The 26,911-nt window shown below is 44.3% G+C and overlaps 1 protein-coding gene across 2 annotated transcripts; it reads right to left on the reverse strand.

Annotated features, from left to right (window-relative positions):
* RNF128 (ring finger protein 128) lies at positions 1–26,911 on the reverse strand. 2 transcript variants are annotated; one of them, XM_086619806.1, is made up of 8 exons: positions 26,455–26,911; positions 11,801–12,048; positions 5,211–5,282; positions 4,536–4,618; positions 2,591–2,687; positions 1,576–1,755; position 1,471; positions 1–119 (listed from the first exon to the last, which is right to left on the reverse strand). In XM_086619806.1, exons 1-8 carry the CDS (start codon positions 26,909–26,911, stop codon positions 1–3), a joined length of 1,257 nt encoding a protein of 418 aa, XP_086475932.1. The 2 variants fall into 2 exon arrangements, with proteins under 2 accessions (XP_086475932.1, XP_009977284.2); XM_009978982.2 differs by lacking the exon at position 1,471 and having other exon boundaries at positions 1,587–1,755.

Below are 26,911 nucleotides of genomic sequence, written 5' to 3' on the forward strand. Positions count from 1 at the left end.
TTAGGACTTGACTTCACAAACTTGTGTTTCGTCTGCCTCAAAACTTGGGTTGTCAACATGTGGAAGAACATTCATAGCTGGAGGCTGAGATTCATTGTTCACAAGATGCATGTTGTCATCTGTCCAGAACAAAACCAAGAAAAGACAAGTTAAGAGTGTCCTGGGCAAGCTTTACTACCTTAAAGCAAACCACAAGCCCACTGCAGTGGGCTTTTCCCAAGACTTTTCCTGCAGAGTGGGAAATCCAAGGCCATGCTTCAGCTACCATTCTTCTGCTGCCCCTCAGTAGTTTGTGAGCCCATTCTTGACACTACCTGTCATTTCTAGAGGTATCTGCTCAGCTCTGGAGTTCACTTCTCACTAGTGCTGAGCAAGCCAAGGTTCTGTGCTCAAGCTGCAGAAGGCTGTGCGAGGCTACAAAATCCAACTATAAGGAGACCAGCAATTCTCATATAACTTTAGGGCTGAAGACAAGCATCAGGAGCAACTTCTAGAGACTAGGTTCAGGATAAACTGCGGGACACAGGCTGATTCAGAGAGGAAAGCCTTTTCCCTCCAGACTAACCTTGTTAGGCTGATGTTAGTGTGTGTCCTTGCCACTCAAAGTGAGAATATGTGAGGGCCTGAGCCATATAACTAATCCAGCACCACTTCAGTTGCTTATAGGGATGCAATTTCAACTTCTGATGTTTAGCCTATAGAATGTGCCCTCTGCTCTACTGAGGTGCCTAAACAGGGCACTTCCATACACACATCACTCACTGGAGCAACATGTTCCACAGGCAGCAGGCAGTAAATCCCACACTTTCCTATCAGGTAGGCTTCCTGCAGGAAATCTAAGTAAACACAGCCAGAGCATCCCTTTCACCTCTGAAAATGTCCCCACTTACTCCTCTTCCCAAGGCCATTCCACAATCCAGGGGACAGTTACTTTTGTTTGTTTACCTGGAACTTTGCCCACACATGCTTAGTGTTGCTGTTGATTTTAAGAACGGAAAAATTGAGCACTGAAAAGACATCTTCAATTAGGTTGCTCTTGTCCAAAAATATAAGGTATTTGGAAAAGCTGATAGTCGTTGCCAATTAAAATTCTCTGAAAGTGTTCAAGGATGACTCAGCCTTGGCAAAAATCAGAAATTCAACTGAAGTATTTGTCATCTCTATTCTGCATCATCTAAGCTAAAGCAGGACTGACTCCCCAAAAGTTTTCTGTAAGTAATGAACTATTTAAAGCAGACAGATCTCATGGCAAAGCAACGCTCACTCATCCAAATAAAATCTCCAAATAGACAATGAGATGAGGGACATCTTCAGAAAAAAATCTTTGGCCTTTAAGCAGTAAGCCTCTGATTTTCAACTACTCTTTTTGCAGACTTGAGCTTTTAATTCACATTTAAGATGTGTTTCATTTGAAAACAGAGACCAAGAGTCAGAGCCAAGCGCTTAAGCAAAAGGAAAGATTAGGATTACCCTGACAAACAAGGTATTTGAGCACTGTGAGATGTTAAGGCAAACCCCCCCTAGTTCACATCATAAGCAACAAAGAGCAATGCAATCTGGCAAGACCGATGAAACAGGAGACGCACTTTCTGGTGGCACATGTTCCTCCAGAACAGCAGATTCATCTGCTCCTTGTACAGAGGCATATCCAGATGATGCTGTTTCACTATGATTATCCTCTTCGTTAACTATAGAGACACTTGATGTCACACTGGATACTGTGGCTTGCACAGACTGAGTCACTTCGTCTTCGAGCTTTGTGAAAAAAAGAGAAAACAGTTAAGTTACAACTTCGTAGGAGGCTGCATCTTTCCAGGAGATCAATGCCTGCAAGAACTGGAGTCTAGTGAACTTTCACCCAGAAAAAAAATAAATCTTAAAATTGAAAAACAAAAAAGCTCTGCTGTTAACATCCAGAATCATAAGTGAAAACCAGTTACTGCCTAATTGAGCAGGAAGTTAGATGCAGCTTCTGCCTTCTTCAGCCAGCTCTTCCCTTTCACTGCCCAGTACCAGGAAAACAGATTGTTTTCCTCCCAAAAGCAAACTCTGGCATACATTTTAGCTGGTCCAGGCAGCATCAGGCATAGGCTGCAGCATCTTCCCCTGGCACTTGCCACAACGAGCAGTTGCAGAACACATCAGAAATTCCTTATGCATCCCAGGAAGCCACGTAGCTCCAGGAAAGCCATACATGCTAACACATTCACTTTTCAAGGACTCCAGGTACTTCGTAACTGAATAGAGGCTTGTTTCAGGGACAGTATGAGTTGTCAAAGTCTGCCTGAAGCTTTGAGAAACACCTTTAGCTGCAAGTGCAAGAGCTACAAGCAATTCTTCAGTCATGCATGACAATCAATTTTGGTTGACATGGTTGGCTTTAGATAACACCAACTCAGACCAGGTCAGTTGCAGGGTTTGCTTAAAGGGGACACAGCAGTTAGTCCTGTGGCATCTCACCACTGACATGGCAACACCTGTGCTTATGCCCTGGCACTCTAGAGGCAGCATGAAATAGCTCAGTATGTGGTTACTACACTAGCGTAATATTGATAAGGGCATCTGCCACTAAGACAGACTACTGACTTACCTCAACACCCAAGACTTTGAGTATGTCACATTTGCATATCGGGCACGTCCTGTGTTCCAGAAGCCAGGGATCAACACAGCCCTTGTGGAAGAGATGGCTGGAGGAAGAAGGTAACCAACAGTTAGGTTTCACACCAGCAAAACCGTTTGTGGCAGCTATGAAGGTCCATGGAGAAACACTGAGAATTTAGTCATCCTAGAATGGCTTGCCTTATTTTGCCACAAGTTTCAGCTGAAAGTTATGGACAGTTGATCTCTAAACCTGTAGCTGGTTTATGCTTATTAGTATCTCTATACAACTTGCTAGAATTCAGCGTGATTATCATCTTTGCTACATCAGTCTTAAGCTTTTTTTTTTTAATAATCTGTGTACAATACAGTCCCAGCTGATAATTTAATTAATACAAATACTGACAGCTCAGCCTTAGCTTTAAGGGTAACTTAATCCAGGTGGCTGCAGGTGACTAGACAGTACTTGTTTCTCTTAAAACTAGAAAAAGAAATAGAAAAATAATCTCAGAGTTATGTCCTGAAGATAAACTATACTCCCACACGTTTACTTTGCCTATGCAGTTGCTGTGTATTCCAACTGGATACTTGGCAGGCTGTATACTCAAGAAAGTAAATATAGTTCAGCCATTACAGATGCGAGTGTGTGCTTCTATGAGGACGCTCAATTCCACAATGGGTCTGAATTAGGACACAGATTGAGGAGAATGACTTTAAATTCTGTAATTTGCCTGTTCCCTCAGCCTAAATGGAAATAGCAAGGCAGACAGGCACTGCTCAATACTAATCAGAACTGTATTATGAGACAAGTGAAGAAATCACCACATCCAGTGCTCAATAAGCTATGATATCAGGATTCTCCAATTCAGTCCACATAACCAGCACCTCCTTCCAGCTGCACCAACGTAGCGTCTAGAGTACAACCTGAAACTTCCTTGATACGTGACTATTTTAAGTACTTAGACTTAATACTGGTCTTGTGTACCTCTGCTAGTATAAATGCCTTCAGTTTGAATATCTGGACAAGAACGCTTTCTACAAATACACACACCCCAGACACTTAGATACCACTGATGTGACTCACAGGAACATTTGATTGGCTCGATTCTTTCATGGATATAGCTAAAGGTTTTCAACAAGTAGGGCCTCCGTTTTGAGGTCAACCACCAACATCAAGTATGTTCTTGCGGTAAATATCAGTTTATAACACATGTGAATTTAATATGGTCGATATTGGTAAAGATCATCACCGGTGAAGATCATCAAGTAAATGCAGTCATCTTAAGCTAGTGCTTCTTAGAGCTACATTTGGGCCAAAGAGGAGCGAAACATCACAAATGTATGTGAAAGCAGTCTCAGAGCAAAGCATAATGCAGCAAACTTGTGTATAAAGAATACATTTGAAAGAAGTTACTCCTCTCTTAACACAGTAAGTCATGCTGTGTTTGCAAGTTCATATCAAGATTAGCAGGGTTTATAGGGAAATAATGAGAAGTCAGGTTTTCTATCAACCAAAAGTATCTAGAGACTGTCTCAACATTTCTGTACTCATAGGACTGACTTCATTACTAAACAGGACTACCCAGTACCATAAACCTAACACAACAACTGAATAATCATTAACACACCTGAAAGCTTATGCAGTTTTGTTTTTTTTCTAAACTATTAAGCATTAGATCAAGGAAGTTTGTCAATAACACCTTAACAGGCCAACTTTGTGATATCAAAACAGCTTAGAAGTCCTACTGCTTGAGAGCAAAGAAAGCTTTTTGCTTTACCCGGTACAAAGGTAACCCCAGCTCAGATTTGATAGTGTTTGATGAACAACACTGCTCAGCAAACAACAGATTTTTCCATTCTTCAGAATAGAAGGAACAACCTGTAAGAGGCATGCTTCCAAATTTTGGATTACAGAGGTAGTTTGGAAGACAACTTACTTGCAAGTCAGAGTACGCACTATGTCATTCAGCTTGTACTGCTCAAGGCACACAACACAGCTATCTCCATCAGGACCAGTTTCCTAAAGCAGTGAAATGAATTTACAGCATTAACAGACTTTGAAAGCTTCTTTTGAACTACAGTCAGATTTACTGCAGACAAAGGGGTCTAGCTGAAGTAATCTAAAATAGCTCCCTCCTGTGTATAACCTTATATAAGCACATTGTGTGGATTACTTACAGTCAACACTAACGGAAGCATTGAAAGTTTAATCCCATGGTTTAGAAGTTCAGCTGCAAACCACCACTGGATTATTTGAGGCACTATTGTAGAGGTTTAGAAACTGCTACCTCCAGTTTTAGTTACAAAAAAATAGCCAGGGAAGCTGATTAGATATACTAGTTTACCTTTAACCATCCATGCCAGCAAGTTAGGAACTCTCATCTTCACAAGACTACAAGTAAGCAGCTAAAAAAATAAACTAGTTTATAAGAATGTGCAAATTGGAAAGTCTTGAAGCCCAGAAAAGGACCTGGCCTGAAAGAGGAACCATTTCTGCAACAGAGTTATAGGCTCAGAGACTGCTGCATCCTGCTCCAATATCCAGGACTACCCTCGGGGGTTTATGCAAAAGGTGTGCCATCATGCTCGGGAAATTATAGGATCAATCATACCTTGTCCCCTTGCTTCAGTGTGCGCAGCTGTAACTGTTCAATGGCCTTCTTAGCCTTGGCTTTTAGTCGTCGCTGTAACAGAAGGCAGTCCTGGTTAAACAGTCATTTTTCTCTCAAATGGTGGTCGCTAATACTTACCAAGGTGCCTACTGCAAGGAGGCACCAGTTTTATAACCCGGATATTATCAAAACAAGCCAAGTAAGCATGACCATGCTATTTAGAGACAACATGAAACAGCGTTTTGAGACATACTGATGTGGTTATTGGCTCTGGATGACGCACCAACAAGGTATTTGCATATGCTTTGTTTTTACCTAATGTTTGCACAGAGCACAGGAACTTAAAGGGCTTCTTCTTTAAGAAGATATAAGATAATACCTTGATGAGATTGGACCTAGCCAATCTCAGGCTAGGTATTATCTTATATCTCAGACAGAAGCCTTCAAATTGACTTAGTACAGAAGACAGAACATTAAGTCCGACAATCAATAATTTTAACTACTCACTTTATGACAACTTCCTGCCACAAACTCACATCCTGATGAAAGGCAAGATTCTTTACCAATCAACTCAGCTACCACCAACACACCCTGAACTAGTCCTCTGCCATGACTGCTTTACAGAGCACACAGACAGCTCAGGAGCCTCCTAGAACCAACCACTCCTGTCAAGTGGAAGAATGCAGTTTTATCTCCATACTGGTTCAAAGTAACATGCAAAAAGAAGAAAAAAAAAGAAAGAAAGAAGGCTCAGAGCTATTTCTCCTCCTCCCCATGACACAAAGTGTGAAACAAATCAAATGACTAGCCCCAGGTGGATTACAGGGCAGCTTTAATGAAAGCAGAGGAGGAAGCATTCCCCTTCATGCAATCATTTGCTTGCTGCTGTCGGGATAGAAGGACAGAGATGAGCAGGCAGCAGAAGCCCAGCTCGCCTGGTGACTGTTGCTGTCCAGCTGTCACTGCAAAGCATTTAATTAGCACAGGAGCCAACTTCTCTGTTTAAAGGTCATGAGTTGGTGCTGTTCCACCAACAAGAATATGACTGATCTCTTCCTCCCAGGTGCCCTCATTGCTTAAGGACACAGAGCACTATCAGGCAGCTCTGACAGTGCCGTCCCAACATGGCACTTAAAGACAGACTAGACTCAAGTTCTGCAGCTAATCAAAAATCCTCTTCCCAATTCAGCTGCTCAGTGCAGGAACCCAACGCTGTTAGCTTTCCAGCATTACTTCCCCCTACCCATTTTAGTTTGGTTATAAGAATTTTTTCTGGGACGAAGGTGCACTGCTGGTGGCACAAGTACAGAAGGAACAAGTGGGTGGAGGGCTGCTGCTGACACCTAACAAACTGCGAGAACTGGTAATTCAAGTCTGCATAAGACTCCCTGTGCTGAAGCAGTTAATGGCTAACAAGTTGATTTATATGGTCTGCTGGGACCCTGCCAGTTTTGGTGCAAAGTGACCTGTTTGTATATCGGTGTCATTTTGGGGTCCTGAGATACAGCATCAATGTGCACCCTTCCAAGAGTTTAATAGTTGATAGCTACTAACAACTATCAGTGAAGAGATACGATCCAACGGTGAAGCATGCAAACAAGTTTTCAGGTATATTTTTTAGGAATAAGAACTAATCAAGTTTTCTTTGAAGTTTGTAAAGCTCTTCTGCTGAAGGCATCAACATATGTTTCTGTATGTCACTTAAGGTGAACTTTAGAATGTTCCCCTTGTCAACGTTTCAGACTGAAGCCACATATTTATCTCAGTAAACACTGAGGCCCCCAAAAGTTTCAGCAGCAGATGTGGTAACATCAACAGAGCAGGAATGCAGAACGCAGCAATACTCATACTTCTCATATGCAGCCAGAGCTGTGTCACTGCTACTTGTTATTAATTGAAAACTAAAATTTCTAGGAATGTACTCCCTCATACAGTATCTAAGCTACACATCCAGTGTCAAGCCAAGCACATTAGACAGGACCCAACTGGCTGTATCATTAATAATTTACTGAAACGATATTTTAAATTTTGCCTGGGCACAAGTTTAAATGCTGCTCTTCATGAAATGCATCAATGGCAAAGTCACCTTTAACATTGATTTTGGTAAGTGCAGCAGAACACCCCTCCGGGGGGATGGAGAAAGGTTGCAAGAGGAAGCTTTTTACTGAATAGCCTACTAAGAGATCCAGGATACTCAAGCTTGAAATGTCAAAGCATTTTGTGAAGCCAAGTTTTTCAAGCAAACGCTAAATGTTAATGATGTTGAAAGTCTAAAAGCCCCAACCCAGCAACGCTAGAAAAACTAGCTAAGTTGAGGCAGGAAAAAAAAAAAAAAAAGAATCAAGATATTACAAAACAGGTCAGGTCCCAGCTCCTATCCATGGCATGTTGAAGTAAAGAGGTATGTAACTGGGAAAATTAGGTTTGCGGTTGCTTAGTCTTCAGTCTTCCCTATTCCTTCCCTAGTCCAATGCTGCCAATTTCATCTCTAACCCTTGCTGCATAAGGAAATGACCTGCGAGCGTGGTCACGGCAATGCAGACCAGCAAGCTCTAAGGATGTCAGGAACTGCTTTTCTCCTGTAAGTTGAGGAAGTTCTTCCCCACAGATAGCTACTGCCATGAAAAGTTTTGAATTGGGGAAAGTTGAGCAACTCATCTCCTCCAAAGCCATTAATTAGGTCATTTCTCAGCTGCAAAATTTAATCTTTATGAAATCAATGGAAGTGAAGGACTTGAGCTTAAATTAGAAACCAGGCCACAGATAACATCACTGGCCATTTTGCATTATTAAGAAAGGTTAACATCTTGAGGAACTGAATTTGCCAGTACTCTGCTGACCAGAAAGATAGCAAGCTACCTACCACACTTACCTTGTTTTTCCACCTTCTTGCTCATAGACCTCACAATGCAGTAAAAGATCGCAGACGTCAGGACTTGAATTTCAAGCCCAGAAGGAAACATGCATTCAGATAAGAGCTAGCAGGTTGTAAACAGTTTAGCTAGTTGGCTCATGAGGAAAAAGCTACTCTATTTTAACCCACAGTCAGGACAGATGTGCTTTACGTTTTCACTTGAACTGCAAGACAACATGACCAGCTCTTCTCAATAGTCACTCAACTTTTTAAAGTTTTACATTACTGACTTGTATGCAATTCCTGCTCAAGCTGAGTGAGAGACAGCTGCTGCCTTCAAGAAAAGTCTGCAGGGCAGAACATGTTTAAAACCTGCGTTATATGTGATCAAGCTATCCAGAAAAAGTGCCTTCACCAGAAGAAGCAAGAGTCATACCAAGGAGTATGAAATGGCGTTGGCAAAGAGCAAAGTTTAAAAGGTACTCAACAGCCTGGCTGTCTATAAAACATGAGATTGCTTCAGAAAGCACTGCAGTCTGAAGGTTTTTCTCAAGTCAAAAGAAAAGGGAAAACATATTGCCAATATGGTAATACCTGGAAGCCATCCAATTCAAGCAGGGGTTACTACTAGTCCCATGTATGAAAACACATATCTAGCCAGGCTCTTGTTTCCAAGAAGCCTTTGAAGGAGAGACAAAGCATCCAGAAAATGATCTCTTCTCTTTCTTTCTACCCCTTAGGAAGCACATGGGACTCAAACTTCATCATCCTTTTCAGTCCAGGGCAAGAGCTCTCCTGAGGCTGTGGCTCAGTCCACAAGAACAAGCCAAATATTCAGGAACTTGAACATACAAGACCAGCTGCAGAGCATCATTATCACATATCACAATTAGCTCATCATAGCCCTCTGTACAGCAATTCAAAAGTGCTCGTTTTGGTTCAAGTGGCAGACTGACTTTAAAAGACTCCTCACACAATAGCAATATAATCCCACAGGGAAGGTTAAAAAAGCAGACAGATACTTTGAAGAGTAGTAGCACCAGGTAAGGAGATGCAATTCAGAACAGCGGTTCACTTCTGAAAGAGGGTAAATTTGTAATACTCTACTATCGACACACTTGACTGTTTATCCTAAAGACACCAATCAAAAGAACATATAACCCTTCGACATCTGTGCAATGAAGGAGATAAAACGCACTCCTTTGCTCCACCAAATAACAGACTGAAGTCCAGGCAATCCGAGCTTCCAAAGGGCTGAACGATGACAGGAAAGCTCCCCATGTAGCATGCAAGCTGATCAGTTGTTTTGACTTATATTCAGTATTTTATGGAGCCAAAGCAGTTGAAGTCTCAAACTTTGGATATACGCTGAAAATCCAATCAGCTGGCTAACAGGGAACACTGTAGAGTCACCTTTTAGTAGTGCACCTTCACTACCAAGAACTTGTTATTCTTTGCTTATCTAATCATTGTGAGGTGAGCTTTTAGATGCCATGGTATAAACACGATTGAAAACAGTTCTGGATTGTCTTGAATTTCACTTTTACAAAATAATACATTTTTACCCCCTGATAGCAGAGAAGCTTTCTTCTATTCTTACATTTTATTAAGCACTTCTTAAGGCTCCTTAATTTCAGTTCAGCTGAAATCATGTGGAACTGGCATGTCATTTATCAATGTTATTTTTCAATCTACAGTAAACTTGTAGAACACAGAGCCCAAGACAGAAACAGTCTGTGAATGTGCTAGCCAAGCAGACTGGATTTTCCCAGTACTGTCTACCACTGAGGCATTAATAACATTGGTTGCTTGTTGAAAGCCTGACAGCTCAGAATCGAACTTCACAACTACTCTGTTAAGTACCTTCAGAGGAGGAAAAATCTTCATGTCATTTGATAAACAGTGTCTTCTGCACCCTAGCTTCTAGGGTATCCAGTTTTTCCTGCCCAGGTTTGTTTATCATCAGCGTTCTCACACTAGGGTGGATGGCAGGGAATGGAAGAGGGAATTCATCAGCAGGAGGCAGTGTGCATTTCTGTCCACAGATGCCAACAAGAGGACAGCATCAACTTATAGAGCTCCATGCCATCCCTCGTGAAAGGTGCTACAGAGACAACTCCATATGACATCCAGGAGTGGCAATGCTACTCCACTGGCAGATTTCAAATTCCAATACTGCTCTTTCAACTATTGCCTTATTGTATCCTTATTCCCTTGTCGTACCCTCACGCCACTTCCAGGCATGGCATAACACCAGAACTCGCAAACAGGCTAAACCAAAGCACTTACAGGAGACCTAGTCCAGATGCTGAGGCAGAAACAGCTTAAAGGAGGCACAAATGCAGTTTCAGCTCATTGTTAGGCCAGTTAGGATAGTTACATTGTTAGTCTTAGTAAGGGTATCATCAGCTGAACATTATCCACAACAGGATTTCAGAACATGAACTCAACTGAGTTGGGCTCTGTGATTACTAGAGAGAACCCAGCATTCACCTCTGGGAATATTGCTGTCATTCACCCTAGCTAGTCTCTCTGCCTGCCAAGAACAACGATGGTTCTGCCTGTTCACAGTTTAAAGAAGCCAGTCCTAAAATGCTACAGAAGCCTGAAACTGGTCTGAATTTCAACACCACCTGTGTCCAACTTCTAAGCTTCATCAGCTTATTTCAGAAGCATCTTGCTCAAGGGGCCTGAAGTCTCCAGGACAGCAGTGGAGGTCAGTAGGGCAGCTCTTCTGCAATGGCAGAGAAGTCTGCCACTTCTTTAACTATCTAACCACTGATCCAGAGATAACTTACTTACTCTGAGCCCAGCTAGAGTGAGATGCTCCTGCTACTGCTGTCTGTGGGAAAGGACTCTAACAACTCTTCTCTCAGAGTTCAGATAGCTTCTATAAGCAGCACTGCAAATACCAATGGTCTCCTTCGCAACACAGCTGTACTTATTTCAGCCTCACCCTTATATCGGAGCCACTCAGATCCTGTTCCTGCTGCTGCCCATCACCTTTGACAGATGTCATGCCAGGACTTTATTCTCACTTTTAAGGCTTTTTCTTAAGCCTTGAAGTAGCAGGTATAAGGTGGGTCCGATCAGACCCAAGACAAAGCTGGAAGCATTAGTCTTATCAGCTGATCAGATTACTGCACAGATGAGTTACTTGCAAACCTAACTTATTAGCAACACCCTGCCTGGGGTTTTAAAAACCACAATTTAACAGTGCCTTTTTTCAACTCCTAATTGAGGCCGTCACTGCAATTCTCAAAACCTTCAGTCAGAAAGCAGCTTTCAACAAGCAGCAGCTTCCCAACTTGTAGTCTACAGAAAGGCGGCCAAAGCCATGCACCGTTACAGCCACATTTGCAGTCGTGTCTCACATTACAGCGAGCACATAGGCAGCGCTGCGTGGGAAGCGTGAGGGTCAGCTAAAAGCAGCTCAGCTCTCACCGCCCCCAATACATCAGCGTTACGGCTGCAATACAATTCAAGAAGTAAAATTTGTAGGAGACAAAGCTAGCTAAACATAATCAGTTGCTTTCTCCAGACAGTTTACTTTTGGCTGTTTCTCTGGAAAGCTTTAAGCTGTTCAAAGATTTCTCTTAGCGTTTTAAAGATCACTCTCCTTCCTGTGGAATGAACAAATTCATTAATTTTGGTGCTCAACCAGAATTTTGCCCTCAAGATTCACAGCATGACGACTCGGGGGTACAAAAAAATGCAATGGCATGCACAAACTCACCTGATTCCTGGACTGGACCCTTGCAATCCTGAGTCTCCGAGCAGAATAAAAAATAAAGTAGCCCATGGTTGCTGCAATGACGATGAAGAATGACACAGAGATGAAGAAGATGGAGTACTGATTCATCCAAGGACCATGCTTTTTGCCCACTTCAATAACCATAGACACTACCATGCCACTCTGAATCCGGTGTAAGATCTCCATGCCTTTCAGGTTGCCAATCATAATCGCAACGATGCTTTCAGCACCTGCAAAGGAGAAGGGGAATCCATGCTCAGTTCCCAAGTCTTGCATAAAAGTCATTGTCTTAGATGTTCCAGTTCAAGTGCTAAAGAACAGACTGGAAAGTTTCCAGCTAGCATTTGCAGATGCAACACAAGCTGATGGAGTAAGTGTCATCTCCATATTTAGAATTCATTCCTCTCCATAGCACTCCTCACTCCCATGTAGGACACACATTGTCATTCTTTTAAACTCAACACTTTGACGATTTACATTTTAACATGCCTTTGAACTACATGAAGTTAAAAATAAATCCTATACAGAGTGAGGTCACTAGGGACTGCAGTATCTCCAGGAGCTCAGGGATGCCAAGCACGCAGCTGGTGGCTTAGGGACCTTCCTGTAATGGATCTGACTCTCTCCCTACTCTGCTGCTACTTCTTAACACCTTTTTTCTAAATTTGACAGCACTGTTGAGTACTTCCCCAGATGCTGGGCAATCAAAGCCCTAGATCAGCCTTTGTTTCTGTATTTTCAGAAGCAATTGAGAAATGTTTGAGTGAAATTTGATTGTGAACTACAAATGATGTTGTGGATGTCTAGTGCAAATTCAGAGGGAAGCAAATATTGAGGTCTGCTTGGCTTTTAAACAGTTGGTAGCAGATGGCAAGCTCCATCCAGATTTTAACAACAGATTTCATTTACTCAGTTGAACATATGACAAACCATCAGAGGAACCAAGGGTTTTATGGTAGGAAGACATTTCAAGCAACTCTCGTCACCAAGTACAGACCAGAACAAAGCTGCTTTAATTTAGGTGACAACTCAGTGCTTGAGGACACTTGATGCTATCTGCAGGAACTTCAAGCAGTCTCAACATAGCAGAGAAAGAGAAAAAAGGGAGAAAGGGAGATGAGTATATTGTCACTGGCCTCTCTCTAAACTAAATAGAAAAGAAGTGGATTTGAAGACTAGCTGGTCTGGAGTCTCATTGCATTAAACCATCAGCTGCACAACATTTATAATGGATATTGCATGGTGGGTGAAGGAATAAAGGCTATTACAGAAGTGCTTCTTTTAGCTAACCTCCCAGCCAAACACTTCGATGCGGAGATCAGTTGTGCTTCCCCCCCTCCCTCCTCAATTAAGAGAAACCTTATGCAACTTTCAGCTATCAAAAAAAACTAGAATTGGTGTTAAACCACAAAGGCTCTCATTTGAGAAAGCACTTATTAGTTTTCCAACTTATTCACGTAATGCCTTTGATCCAACATGGCTAAGCATGATGTCTAGCAACTCTCCTCAGTGTGACTACACTCATCTTTTATTCAGAAAGCTCCTTGTAATGAGAAGTACATCACACAAGAAAAAGGACAGAAAAAAACCCAAACCAGCCAGACTGCAACTACCATCCTTCATGATGAACTAGAGCTTGTATGTCAGTTATAAAACAAGCCAGAGTCAGGTGTTAGGAGCAAGTAAAGAATTAAGCATGAGTCAAGTCAGAAGCTGAGACTTACTTTCATTAAGTGTGGAAAAACAGGCCGTGACAACAAGAAAATAAAAAGCCTGCCAAAAAAAGCAAAGAAGCTTGTTCTGTTTTATTCCCCTTCACTTCTGCATGTCTCACTAGTCAAATATAGCTTGTGGTTATGCGCAATACAAGATGGAGTATGGGGATTCCTGTTAACAAAATGTTACCATCAGCCTGCAAAACCACTTCAGCTACTAAGCCATCAGTTGTGAATAAGTTTTACCCTTAAAGAAAAAAAATAAATTTCCATTTAAGTTTCAGGTTAATCAGTTCACCAGGATGTCATTAGATGAGTTTTAAGTCTTTTCCCTATACTTTTTGTCCCCCAAGAGATTTCTCTAGCAATTTCAGCTCTGCTTTATATACACACATGCCAGTAGTCAGCTGGTAGCTTTGACACTGGAGCAACAAGGGCAGAAGAGTGGTCCTTTCCATCAGCACCTGCACTACTCCCCCACCAACATACATCAGTGTCCACCTTCCATATTTTGTAATGCAAACTCTTAAGAGCAACAATTCCTTTCTAAAGACAATTACAGGTGATCTAACCTGACATCACATGAAGTTCACCAAATGCCTTGTGCCAACAACAGAGGAAAGGAATCCAGAAACTGCACCTAATTTCTGGCCATCAGTAGCACAGAAGTTTAGTCACTTCAGAAGCTACTTTTGGACAGGGACTACACAAGGTGCTGGCACCATCACACAGGGCCTGTCACAGGGCATCACCCTTACCTGGCAGGAAACAAGACCTCCTTTGCCTGCCAAGAGGAAATTCAATGATGCCTTATTAGCTTGAAGCTAAGACAGAAGCCCAGAACCCACGTTTAGGACTACTGCTGTGCTTCTACAATAAAAACAGCTAGGATCACTCCCACCCAACACTTCCTGAGCTTCTAGATTAGTCCTATCATGACAGGTACTGGAACATGTCACTGTGGCCTGGAAACCACCAACCTAGACAGACGGTCCTGACAGTGCCTGGGCATCTTATGGAAACAAGCTATTTGAGGGGACATCTGCAGAGGTGTCTCAAGCAGAGCAGCTGCCCCTGGCTGTCAGGTTTTCCACCCCCAGACTCCAGTAAATCAAGAGGAAAGTCAATTAGTTGCACATGGCAAAAACCTCACAGAAAACCAAGCTCCTCGACTAGGCATCAGCTTCTGTGATTCAGGGAAAGCTTTCTGTAACAGTTTTTCAGGGACATTAAAAGGTGAGATTAAGCTGCTGCCTGTTTGGCTAATAATGGGCTCATTGCTAAACAGAAGCAAGACCTGTTTAGTTAAACATTTCCCAGCCTCTCTCCTTTCCCATCCTCCTGTGAAATTCGAGCGGGGAAGTTATTCAAGTCTTTAGACAAATACAATCTGCCTCTGTAGATGAGTTTTGCAGAAGGTACCTCCCAAATGACAAGGCAGCAACGCTGGTCAAAATCTGAAGGACGCTGTTTTGCAGATACAGGTTGGCACAGATGAAGCACAAGAACTTAAATGGTTTGTTGGGGCCGGGGAAGAGCTGGGACACAAGCATATTTGGCACAAAGGAGAGTGCATGACTGGGATCAAAGTTTTACCTTCCTGTATCAGGTTTACTTAGATGCAGAGTGGAGTTGCATCTATTTATACCAATATAAATACCTATATTAAGCTCTGCCCTGCAAAAACTTCACTTGTTCCGCCGTAACGCTTCTGCTCCCTGTAAACATGAGTTACAGGTTTGGCAATTCAGTGGAGAAACGCAAAGTGCAAGAGGTGCACAGAACTGGAGCATTAACTTTTGCACAGTAAGCACCTGCTTTTTCACATTCATTAAGGAGATTACTGTAATTCAGTGCTACTCTTGTGTACACTACAGATAAATCTACTCTCAACCAAGCAAATTGTAGGTCACCCCACAACATTTAGCAGCACCCCACAACATTTAGCAGTTGGCAATGTAATGTAATCAATGCCTGAGTAGACGACATTTTTAGCTAAAAATCACAATCTGTTCATGCATTACAGTGTATCAAGGCAAGGGTTAGGTCCTGGGGCCAACCAAACATCCTGCTTCAAAACAAGGTATAGCAAAGCACTGGTTACCTGATTCAGATTAAGTACACACAACATACAGCATAACCAGAACTTTAGCTCTTTGAGCCATTGCATACAAGTAGGCTCCTGTGTGCCATCACTAAGTGTGGTGGGACTCCATGACATACCTCAAGGCAACACTTGCATTGCAGATCTATGCTAGAGCACAGTGTTGATGCCTCCACAGTCTCCATATTTTGCACAACCATTATCATAAACCCTCTGCCCACAGAAGCAGCTCAGAAGAGCTGTCACAGTGTGTTCAGGATGACCAAAGCTGCAAGCCGATTCCCACAGGTGAGATTTTTGGACTTGCCTTATTTTTTTTCCTTCTCTCCCATGCTAGTGAAGGAATGAGAAGCCCTAGCAGCTTAGAGGAACTACTCTCTTCCCAGGCATATCATAATTACTACCTCTAGAAACACAATGACCAGGTTTCTCTAGGTGTTACAATGAAGTTTCTATTTTCTTAAGTGAAAAGGGAACTTGTTTTCCACAGATATTAATTATTAACATCCAGTAATGGGCATTCCTTTCTCATTTCTCTATTGGAAACTGTTGAAACTGTCCACCCTTTCCGGTAGTTATAGTACAGCTTCCAGGTGGTCTGAAGTTCACAGAGCATCAAGGAAATTCAGACATTAAGGAATGCACCGGGTCTTGCAGTAATTAGAGGCTACATGACTGAAGGCTTTCCACCCAGCCCCCAATACTCACTACTGTTAAAGCCTTTCTATAATACAGAAAGAGAAAATAAAACTTTAGAAGGGACCTACACTAGCACGCCAGGTGGAGTAAATGCAGCAGAGTAAGACTTAAAAGCCCAGAGACTACAGCCACAGCATACAGATCTACAGGAAAGTTCTGTCCACAAGAGACTCTGCAATGGTGACACTGAGCTTGCTCATGGTCTTGACTTGAAATCTGTGCTACTGGGGAGCACAGGAAGGCCCCATCAGCCCACCAAGAGCACAGCTGCTAGCTATAGGTGTAAACCTAACAGGCAGATTTCCTCAGCTGAGATGAAAGTCAAATGCTACCTTAACCACAATTAAAATTTATTCCTAGTGTCCTGCATCTCCAGCCTTGCCATTGAGCCACTCACTGCATGAGAACACCAGAACGAGTACAGGACACTGCCTGAGCTTCACCCATTGCTGCTTTCGTGCAACCATCTCTTCTGAGCCAGCTCTGGCAAGCACATCTTTCCCTGAGGAGAGGAGGGTGTTGCTATAGCAGTGTGTTTTCCAGGGTAAAATCCTGCCTCCTGGATGCTGCAGTGCAGGCTCCTACAAGTTGAAACCACTCCATGCATGGCAGCCAGCTCAAGAAGAGCAAACAGGCCTTTTTGTGCTTGCTGCTCCTCCTCAAAGCTCCAACCAGTTTGACTTCAAACTTTGCTGTTGCACTTTCAGATCTTTGCCTTTTCTTCCAGATGTTAGAAAAAAGAAAACTTTGCCCCTGTGTTAATCTTAATGTAGCTTTTGCATTTTGCATTTAATAAAACTGAAGCACAACCTGGAACGGGGAGGAAAGAGACCACCTCCAGTAATTAAATCTCTGCTGTGTTACCAAAACCCCTTCAAGTTATGAAGGCCATATTTAAGTTCTCCAGCTAATTAACTTCCAGAAAACAAGTTCAGTTTTAAGCAAACCTTTTTCAGCATCTGAATTTAAGGAATCTGTATTGTAACACCATGTTTCATAGTCAACCCTTGAGTTTCATAACCACAAAAACCAAACTGGCTCAGACTGCTAACCACAACGCCAGCTTTACAACTGTACACTGCTTTCTGGTGCAACCCATTTTAAGGTCTAATGTACTCAACAGAAAACATCATGTGCCTTCAAAACTTAAGCAAAAAATTCAGTTTTGAAACTCGCCACTTCTGCATGCTTTCCCTTTCTCTGCCACTAACTCCAATCGCTCACCTAACACCTCAGAGAACATTAATTCAATCCAAGAGAAACATTTAACATTTTCTCTGTGCAGTACTCTGAGGTGACACTGACCAATGCTGCATATGTTTTCCCGACTCTTGTGAGGCCCTGGCAAAGCTTTTTGCAGTGAATAATTCAATTCCAGTTGTTTGGCAGCTTTGCATGTCATGGAAGCCAAGAACTCCAGCTCCAAGTCAGCTCCTCTAGCCTCACTGGAAACTGGTTTCTTAGCTCATTGAGGCATTAGAACTGTTTTGCATTGTTTGAACTTCTTTAAACCAACCAAGTTCAGCTTCAATTAAGTCATGAATCGTAGAATGGCTTGGGTTGGAAGGGACCTTAAAGATCACCTAGTTCCAACTCCTCTGCCACAGGCAGGGACAGCTTCAATGAACGAAGTGTTACAGAACACTGGAGCAGGCTGCCCAGAGAGGTTGTGGAGTCTCCTTCTCTGGAGATGTTCAAAACCCGCCTGGACGCATTCTTGTGTGATCTGATCTAGGTGGTCCTGCTCCGGCAGGGGGATTGGACTAGATGATCATTTGAGGTCCCTTCCAATCCCTAACATTGATTCTGTGATAGACCCTTTCATTTCAGTTTAAAGGCCTCAGTATAACCTGGGACAAATTCTATAGATCTTTTCTCAGATAGCAAAAGCCAAACTCCTCTAGTGTCTCTATCACCACTTACCAAGAAGAGGCTGTAAAACAGCATGATGTACCCTTTCACCTTTGGGAGTGTACCTAGCTACAACACAGTTTGGTGAAAACACTTGAGGAAGGCATTAGTTTTGTAGGTGGTTTTGAGAAAGAAGGTATAAAACATAAGTGGGCAAGTTATTTGAGACCAAGGAAAAAGCTAGCATGCCGCACACAAGCTCCAATGTTTCAGATTCTGTAATTTTCCCCCCCTTCTCTGAAAGTCTGAAGTTTTGCATCATCTTTAAGCAGAGGGAAATGAAGCTCCCAGAGTTTTGCCAGTATTATTTCACTTTGTCCAGAGAGCACCTTGTGCAACCAACACATGTGCCATGGCACAGCCGCAGCTTCCTCTTGCCAGGAGCCAGCACGGCTCACCCCATGGCTAGGGTATACCCACAAACAGCCCTTGGTCTTGGTGATATCAGCAATTCATTTCAACAATAGTTGAACCTCATATCCAAACACCACTAAATTTTCCTTAGGATTCAACTGGGTTTTTAAGATGGAAGAGAAACAGTTTCACAGAAGTCACGGGAAGGCAAAGGAAAGGAAACAGCACAGTAACTCTATTTGAAAGTTAAACATTATCTTTCCCTATGTAGTAGGGGGTTTCTGACAGGCTAGCCATGGCTAGCTGATTGGGAGTTGTTCAATATCACAGTGACAATGTGACTCCAGATAAACTAAGAATTTTATTTTTTTTTTTTAAAAAAAGAAGGATCACTTTTTTTTGTTTTACAAAGGAATTAATCAGCAATACAGCAGACAACCAATGAACTGTTTTCTCTGAATGCTTTAACAGGACTGAGAAATGAAGGATGTAATTATTAACAGATTAAAGGCTGCAGGCATTCTGCTACAGCTGAGTAAGTTCTGCCAGGGAGCTTGCATGATCTTGCAGAGACATCGTCAGAGAATGCAGTCACACAAGATCACGCAAGAACTGTTTGAAGTCCCACAGCAATAACCCATCACACCCCCTTTTCTGCAGCTATATAAAGCCCCAGCTGACCACCAGCTACACCATGTTCTAAGGAACAGCACAATGGAAGAAATTACTTTTGGTTTTGATTAATTCATATACAGAAAGAAGAGCAAAAGGCAGACTTCGGAGTTTGAATTCTGAAGGAAAGGACAGGCTCTCCTTAACCACAGGAGAATCACTATCTGGAGACTATTTGGGGAGATGAAATACAAACCCTGGCCTGGATCACACAGTAGCTGGATCTTTGCTTTTATCAACAGGATATGGTGCTTGCAGCATGGAAGATCAGCACTAGCTGTGCCTTCAGCCTTAGTCAAAGGAGCCAGTAGTATTCCCTTGGCATCCCTCCAACCCCCAACATCAGCAAAAAGGCATTAGGAGATGGAGCTATCTCCTGTACTTGAACACGAAAGACACTATTTGAAAGTTGACTCTCCAACAGTTTCCTACCAGATTAGCCCACTTGGCTCTTCAGGCATGTCAGAAGCATATTTGATATGTGGTCTTTCAGGTTGAAAAAAAATTTTAAGATATCCCATTTTGAATACTGCATATCTCGCTGTGTTGAAATAGTCAGGGGATTTCTGGTGGTTATTGAACAGGCTGGTACAAGTTTACTGTTATCTGTTACAGCAGAAGGGAAAATTAACAGTGTACACAGCCTGAGCCAATACTACAGATGTGATGTAATTCACCTCGGATGAAAGGCCGGCGGGGCACACAAAAGCCATTGTGTCTCAGCACCATACCACGCTACGGACACAAGGGCTGTACCAAGCCGCAGAGAGGTACCATGAAACCAGCCGCCCGCACGCTAGCTCTGCTCTCATCAAGGGTACAACGTTGACAAAAAAGGTAACGATTGCTCTCATCGCGTGCACAAGGCCAAGTGTAACCAGGAATGAAGATGTGACTGAGCAGCACCTATGCCAGCACTCATCCTCCATCGGAGACACCGGCAGAGGAAGCATCATCCTCACGCCTTTATCGCCCTGCGATAAGCTCTCCCCTTTGCAAGCGGGGAGGGTGACTGAACTCATCGTTCCAGAAGCGATTTGAACGTGGATAAGCTGACCTGTAGGTAGGCTTGTCCCTTCCCCTTCTCCACATGCTTTCCACCCCAAACATCACCTTGCGCCAAGATAAGAATTGCTCATTTCAGGCCATTTTGCAACAGCCCCTTACAACCCCACCTTTTGATTGAACCGGCTTCTTGCTCACACTATCACCTAAGTGTAGTGAAATCTACTTTCAGCTTGCTTTACTTGGCAGCTGGCACTAGGCCTGATCTCTTCCTCCTCCATATAAGTCTTTTGAAGGACAGAGGTTAACATTCAACAGCAAGACACCTGAAAAAAGCTGCAAAAATTGGCAGAAGTGCTCAGGAGTAGGAAGCAATAGCCAGAGCTTTAAAGGGAAAATTTAAAATGACACCAAACCAGGCGAGGAAGGAGCATTACAGAGAAATTTAAATACGAGAGACCTTTAGAAGATCCTCAGCGTGGTGAGAACAGAGAAAAAAAATCCCTGCTAACTGGTCGTTGTGTTGCACAAAAGAAACACCTATTTTGGAGAACTCATGCCCACAGCAGTCTTTGCCTGGAAACACATACCACTATACGCTCCTCACCAACACTACATTTGTTAATGGGACTACGCTGCTTGGGAACTAGCACCCACCTTTGTCTAGGGAGACTCTTTGGCAAGGCTGGCCTCCAGACGGATCACCCAACAGTTACTGTGGGCAAGGAAGTGTAGGGAAACTTTTACTAAACAGGCTGGGTGTCCAAAGGAGCACATCAAGACCCACTGTAGTACTACATGACATGAGTTTCCATGGGTCCCCAGGGGATACTGGAGGTAGAAAACCAACTTGCGCTCTATTTAAATAGTGTTAAGAGTTATTATTTGCCAAGTGAGTCCAACAATTACCAGCCTTTTTTTCTACACACCCCCTCCACCTGCTTCTAAGCCTTTGAGACTTATGTAAGTGCTGCCAGGCCCTAAATCTTAGGATATTTAGAACATGAAATCATCCTTTAAAGCAGCGGCCAAGACACTACGCTTATTGAGGGCACTGAGATGAATGAGATCTGTAGGACAGGTCTTCTCACATGCTATTTGGTCAGTGGCACTCGCAAGGGCAAAATACCATCTTCCCATCTAGCAAAACAGCATCTAAAACACTCTGGAGAAACAGCAATCAACATTCCCTAATGAAAACTCTTTGGTGAATTTACTCAGCAGCTTTCAGCAGATCTGATTTAGTAAGTACATTGTTCACCCTCTTCAAACGAGATTGAGCTCGCAGCTAATATCCCTTGCTCTCAACATACTGGTAGCAGCTAAGTGCTCACTGGCAACACGTAAGTGAGAGCGCTAATGATAAAATAACATAAGTCAGCACGGTGTAAGCCAGAAGGCATCTATCTGCAGAAAGACAACAGGTCACATTTGATACAGTGGGGAACAGTGCTGAGCTCAGCCGCTCTTCACTCACTGGCACATTCAAGACTGGAGGCAAACAAGCACCATCATTGTCTTAGGGCCATATGTCCCACACAGCGAAACCTCTGCTACCACAGCTGTCACTTAGGATTTTAATTCATCCTTTCACATTTCAGCAGCCCACTAAACCCAAAGAGCAAGAGCACTTGACAGACCTGTTCCAGGCTATTTAAGGGTCAGTGCCTACCCTGCAGTTTTCCATGGCACAGAGGTACCTAAATTAGACCAAAAAGAGCAAGAGCAGGGATTGGAAGCTGCCAGCAGCACCAACTAGTCTGTCCTGCTTCTCAGCGCCTCTCACGCTGGCTCGCAGACCTCTGTGCCTTGGGCAACCCCGACTCACTGTCGCACCCCCACCATACCCTGCGGGTGGGAGATCAGGGTCATCAGCCAGACTCCATGTACCACGGTCAGTTATCCCAATGCCACTATAGCTGTGACATTCATTTCCTCTAAACCAGGCAGCCAGGACAACTGAATGGAGCACATCCACATCAAAGAGCTACTCTCAGATTCAAAGAGCTACAAACTCCAGGCGCTACAAACTGCAAACACGATCCAGGCACAGCAGATCCATTCAAGTTCCTTCTCAATAAGGAGCTGCTGGTAGGACGGGCTAAATAATCTGCAGAGGCTCACCCGGTCTTGGCCAGGGAACATGGGAGAACGAGTGCCATTAGTTAGACCGTGCATCCTCATTCCTCACCTCGGATGTGCTCAGCACCCAAGTCTTCACTCTCTGCGAAGGAGAGGTGCGCTATTTGTTTACACAACATTTACAAAGCCTCAGCACAGTCCACCTTGGGATTACTATTCTGTCTCAATCTTTTAACAGGACCAGTTTTGCAGGTCACATCAGCCTTTAAATATCACAGCGAAGTGTTAGCTTGTTTCTGAAGATCATGCCTTGCGCAAAGTCGGAGCAGAGCACAGTGATACGCTTTTGCCATATACCATTTCCTCTAAGCATATGGAGATTAGCCTTCACCTCAGTGAAATTCCTGCAGAACAGGTTAAGTGGCAGTGCTACATATTTAACCTTTCTTTCCCCCTTTCACCCATCCACGCAAGTTTACACTTGAACCAGATCTTGTTAGCCTGAGACACTCTGTCACTGTTTCAGCCAGAATTATTTAGCTGTGCTCCCCCACAATAAGCCGTCTGCAGATCAGGTGATGTGCTTCTCAAGGCTAGAGTTACATTACAAGACAGAAACCAAAGAAAATTACCACAATAGCTTTCTGACCTGCAAAGAGTCCTTCTTTACCAGCTGCAGGGAAATATTTCACAACAAAAACCACTTTCCAGGATTACCATCATACCCTGACACCAAAGCCACCTAACAGCCTGGCTCTATCTTAAGTCAAGGTCCACCTTTAAAACAAACCAACTCTTGTCAAGCACTTTTTCCCCCACATGCTGCTGTTTTTCTCCAATCAAATGTCTTTCAGAAGGTCAATATAGATTACAGAGAGGTGCAATTATAAGCACACAGAACTGTACTTTGAAACCCTGCTCAGCCTGCCACAGAGCGGTACCATCTTCTTAAAATGAGCACAGTTAAAAGTCAAGTTTGCCAATTGATACGGTTTTGTGCCTATAAAAGTACAAAGTAAATACTACTTTGGACTCTATTAAATCTTTGACATTCTATGTGTTAGAGAGGATTAGGCAGGATTTGATGATATCTGATTTGGCTATTTATTGCATTCTGTTGGTTTTATTGCCAGGGTGGTTTGTTTTTTTGTTTGTGTTGATTTTTTCTTTTGAAGTTGGCACACTAAAAAGTTTCCACACAGAGCACTGATATAAGCAATAAAGAATTCATCAGACTAAACATGATGATTATAAGTAAAGAAGTCTTTGGAAGCAGCATGACCAGGACAAACACTGCTGTCGAATACAGGCACATTTAAGTCTCTGAACAAGAAAGTTGCTTCAAAAGCCAAGCTTGACAGCCCCAGATAAAGATATACTCTACTTTTAGGTAAGGTTTTCTTAACTTTACAGAACTTTGGTAGCAGCAGAACCCAAAGAAAAGCATGTTGTGCCGTACATTTTCTCAAAGCCCACCCACAGGGGTCTTCCTCCTCTGCCAGGCAGATGCCAGCTCCCATGCCCCACTGAGGAGAGGAGAGCCCTCAGCACTGCTGCAGCACATGGAAGATGGGAAGGCCCTGAGGTTTAGCTCCCCCTTGCCCCAGCAAAGCCACCTCCCACTACTTCCTACTGCCCCAGCTTGGAGGAACTGCTCGGCCTTGGTTTGGTTTCACTTGACGGCATAAGACAGCCCAGTTAAAGCAGAAATGAAGCCGATTAGGAAATCCAGACCGTGAAGTCACTGTTAGCACAGCTACAGCCGTTACAGCAACAGCAAGAGCTGTAGGTGCACAAAAACCATTCTTTAATGAACAGGGCTACCTTCACCACTGCCATCAGAAGAGTTAGAGCATCCAGTGCCACCACTGGAAGCCAGAAGAGGAGACCCATGCCAAAGGGCAATGTGACCAGCTCTTACCTCCTAAGTTTGAGCTCAGCCTACAGCACTACACCTCATCAGCATTACACAAAGAATATGCTACACTTGGCAAAATGAATGAGGCTGATTACTTGTAGCTTGCTTCCTGCCATACTGTGTTGGAAGCCTGCAATGTTTGTCAAGTTTGACTGGAGAGCACTGGCTCCCAGCAAGGGCGGCCCAAGCACAGCATGCCACCAAAGACCCATGAGCAGAAGGAAGAGCATCGCTGTGGGAAGAGGTGAGAACAGGGACTCACAGGCAACCACAACAGAAAGGGATAACTCAAGTCCAGAGAGGAAGAGTGGATGGAACGGGAGAGAAAGTGAGGGACTAAAACAAGGAATAAAAGCAATAGCGGCAACAAGCTTAGCCCAGTAATTGTGCTAGAACATGGCAAAGAGGAATCACCCAGATGAAATAAGCGGTTGGACAGACGCTGCCTTCTCCAAGAAGTCCCTGTCCTGTTTGTCTACAGTTCAACTGAGAAGTTTCAACATGCCCTCGAGCCTGTAACCCATCATGTAGGATAATCAGGACAGCTAGAGCCACTCTGACATAAATCTTTCAGGAGAAAGCTTAAGGACAGCATGGGAAAGGAGGGAGCTCCTCTTGAAGCAGACCCTGCAGAGAGCAGATGGCTGATTTCAAGAGGCAGCTCCTAGTAAGATTAAGATGCTGTAGGTCTCCCAGCAACCAGGATAGAGGAGGGGGCAGGAGCACATAAACCTTCCCCTCAAGAACAGGTTCAGCAGTGACCTACCCAGATCAGCAGTGCCAAAGGAACTCCTTTGAGAGCTGCAGGATTAGACAGGCACACAGTGAACAGCGCTCAGGGCAGGGATGCTACTGTCTGCTCAGCAAGAGGAACTCACCCAGCGATAGCCAGATCTCGATAGCATTCGCCAGCAGATGATTCGATTACATAAGAAAGCTTTGCCTCAGAAAGGCCAGAGCCCATCCAGATCATATGTTTTAAATTCTTAAAGCGGAGTACTGACGGTCACACAGCTCATTAAGATCGAGCACAACGAACCTCCAGAGGCAGCTACTGTTTCCTCGTCTCACCAGAACACTCACCCCCACCGCTAACTCTCCACCCCTTCTGAGATGGGTGCCACAAGGATATAATTATTTTTCAAACCAGTCAAAGCTTTAAGACTCACTATTCATTTTCACTGCTGTATTTCTCTCCGGAAGATATGGCTTCCTAGAGCAGTGGGAAATACCAACACACTCGTGAGGTGTGCGCACATCGATCCGACCGCCGAGGGCTGGACAGGGCCTCCGGAGCCAGCTCACCCTGCCCCACCGTGGGCTGGGCATCTGCTCAGACTGTTACCAGAAGGCAGTTACACAGCTCTCAGCCCAGCACTCTTTCTCAGGGAACACTAGCCTGAAATACAGCCAAAACTTATTCTTCATTTGAAAGATGGGCAGTTCAGGAAAAAAAAAAAACAACAAACAACCAACAAAAAACAACAAATAAAACAACCCAGTGCTGGTAAGCAGGAGGCTTTCTAGAGCAAGAGAGGAGAGGCTCAGTCATCAGCCTCTGCAAAATGGAAACAACCTTTAAAGGGCTTCAGCCACTTCTTTGGAAGCGGCATTTTGCTAGTGAAAAATTACCCACGGAAGAAAAAAACAGTCTCATACTCTGCCTATTTCTGAGCTGGTTAGTGTGCAGGACATGGGGAAAAACTCTGCCTGAGGGTGGAAACCCAGCCTATTTCAGGGCCCAAGTCTACTCCACAGTCTTTACAGGCTTGAAAAAAAAAAAAAAAAAAAAAAAAAAAGGTCAGCATCCATCAGCTCCGGGCAGCTACATGGTCACGCTAGAAAACCAAACAAACGGGAGACGCTGCTCCCACCTTCAGCCCACCCACGCCCGCTACCAGAGAGCTCAGGCTGCCACCTGCTCGCCCTCAGCCCACGACTGCAGCCTCCAGCTATCAGACATCGTTACTCATTAATCAGAGAAGACCCAACAGCAGCACCGGCGAGCCCGGGCAGAGCCTCTTCTGGTGCAGAAGAGCCAGGAGGAGATCTCGGCCTCTCACCGAGCACGTTAACCCGAGACGCGCCGTGTTCCAGCACCCTCCAGAGGGGAGGGAAGGGGCAGCTCCCGGCGCAGAGACCCTCGCTCCCCTCCTCCCAGCAAGCCGGCGCTCACCGTGGTGGGACATGGGCAGCACCTCGTTGCCGGTGCCGCGGTAGTTGTAGATGACGGCGGCGGCGGCGCCGCGCTCCGCGGCCAGCCGGATCTTGTCGGCGAAGGAGCAGCCGCCGCCGCGCTGGATGAGGGCGAGCCAGCCCGGGGAGCCGCCGGTGCCGGTGCCGCCGCCGGGCGGGGGGGCCCCGCTGAAGTTGGTGCGGGCGCTGCAGGCGTTGAAGGACTCGCGGCTGTCGGGCAGCACCAGCACCCCCGCGGCCGCCTGCAGCGGCGAGTCCTGCCCGTACAGGCCGCTCTCGCTCGCCTCCCAGCCGCTCTGGCTGTGGTCCTCGCCGTCCTCCCACGACACGTTCAGCCAGGCGGTCCACACCGCCGCCGCCACCCCCCCGCGGGGACCCGGCGGCGGGGCGGCGCAGAGCAGCGCGGCCAGCGCCAGCAGAGCGGTCCCCGACGACAT

Source organism: Tauraco erythrolophus, chromosome 13 (assembly GCF_009769465.1).
Source record: "Tauraco erythrolophus isolate bTauEry1 chromosome 13, bTauEry1.pri, whole genome shotgun sequence".
Taxonomy (NCBI): Eukaryota; Metazoa; Chordata; class Aves; order Musophagiformes; family Musophagidae; genus Tauraco; species Tauraco erythrolophus.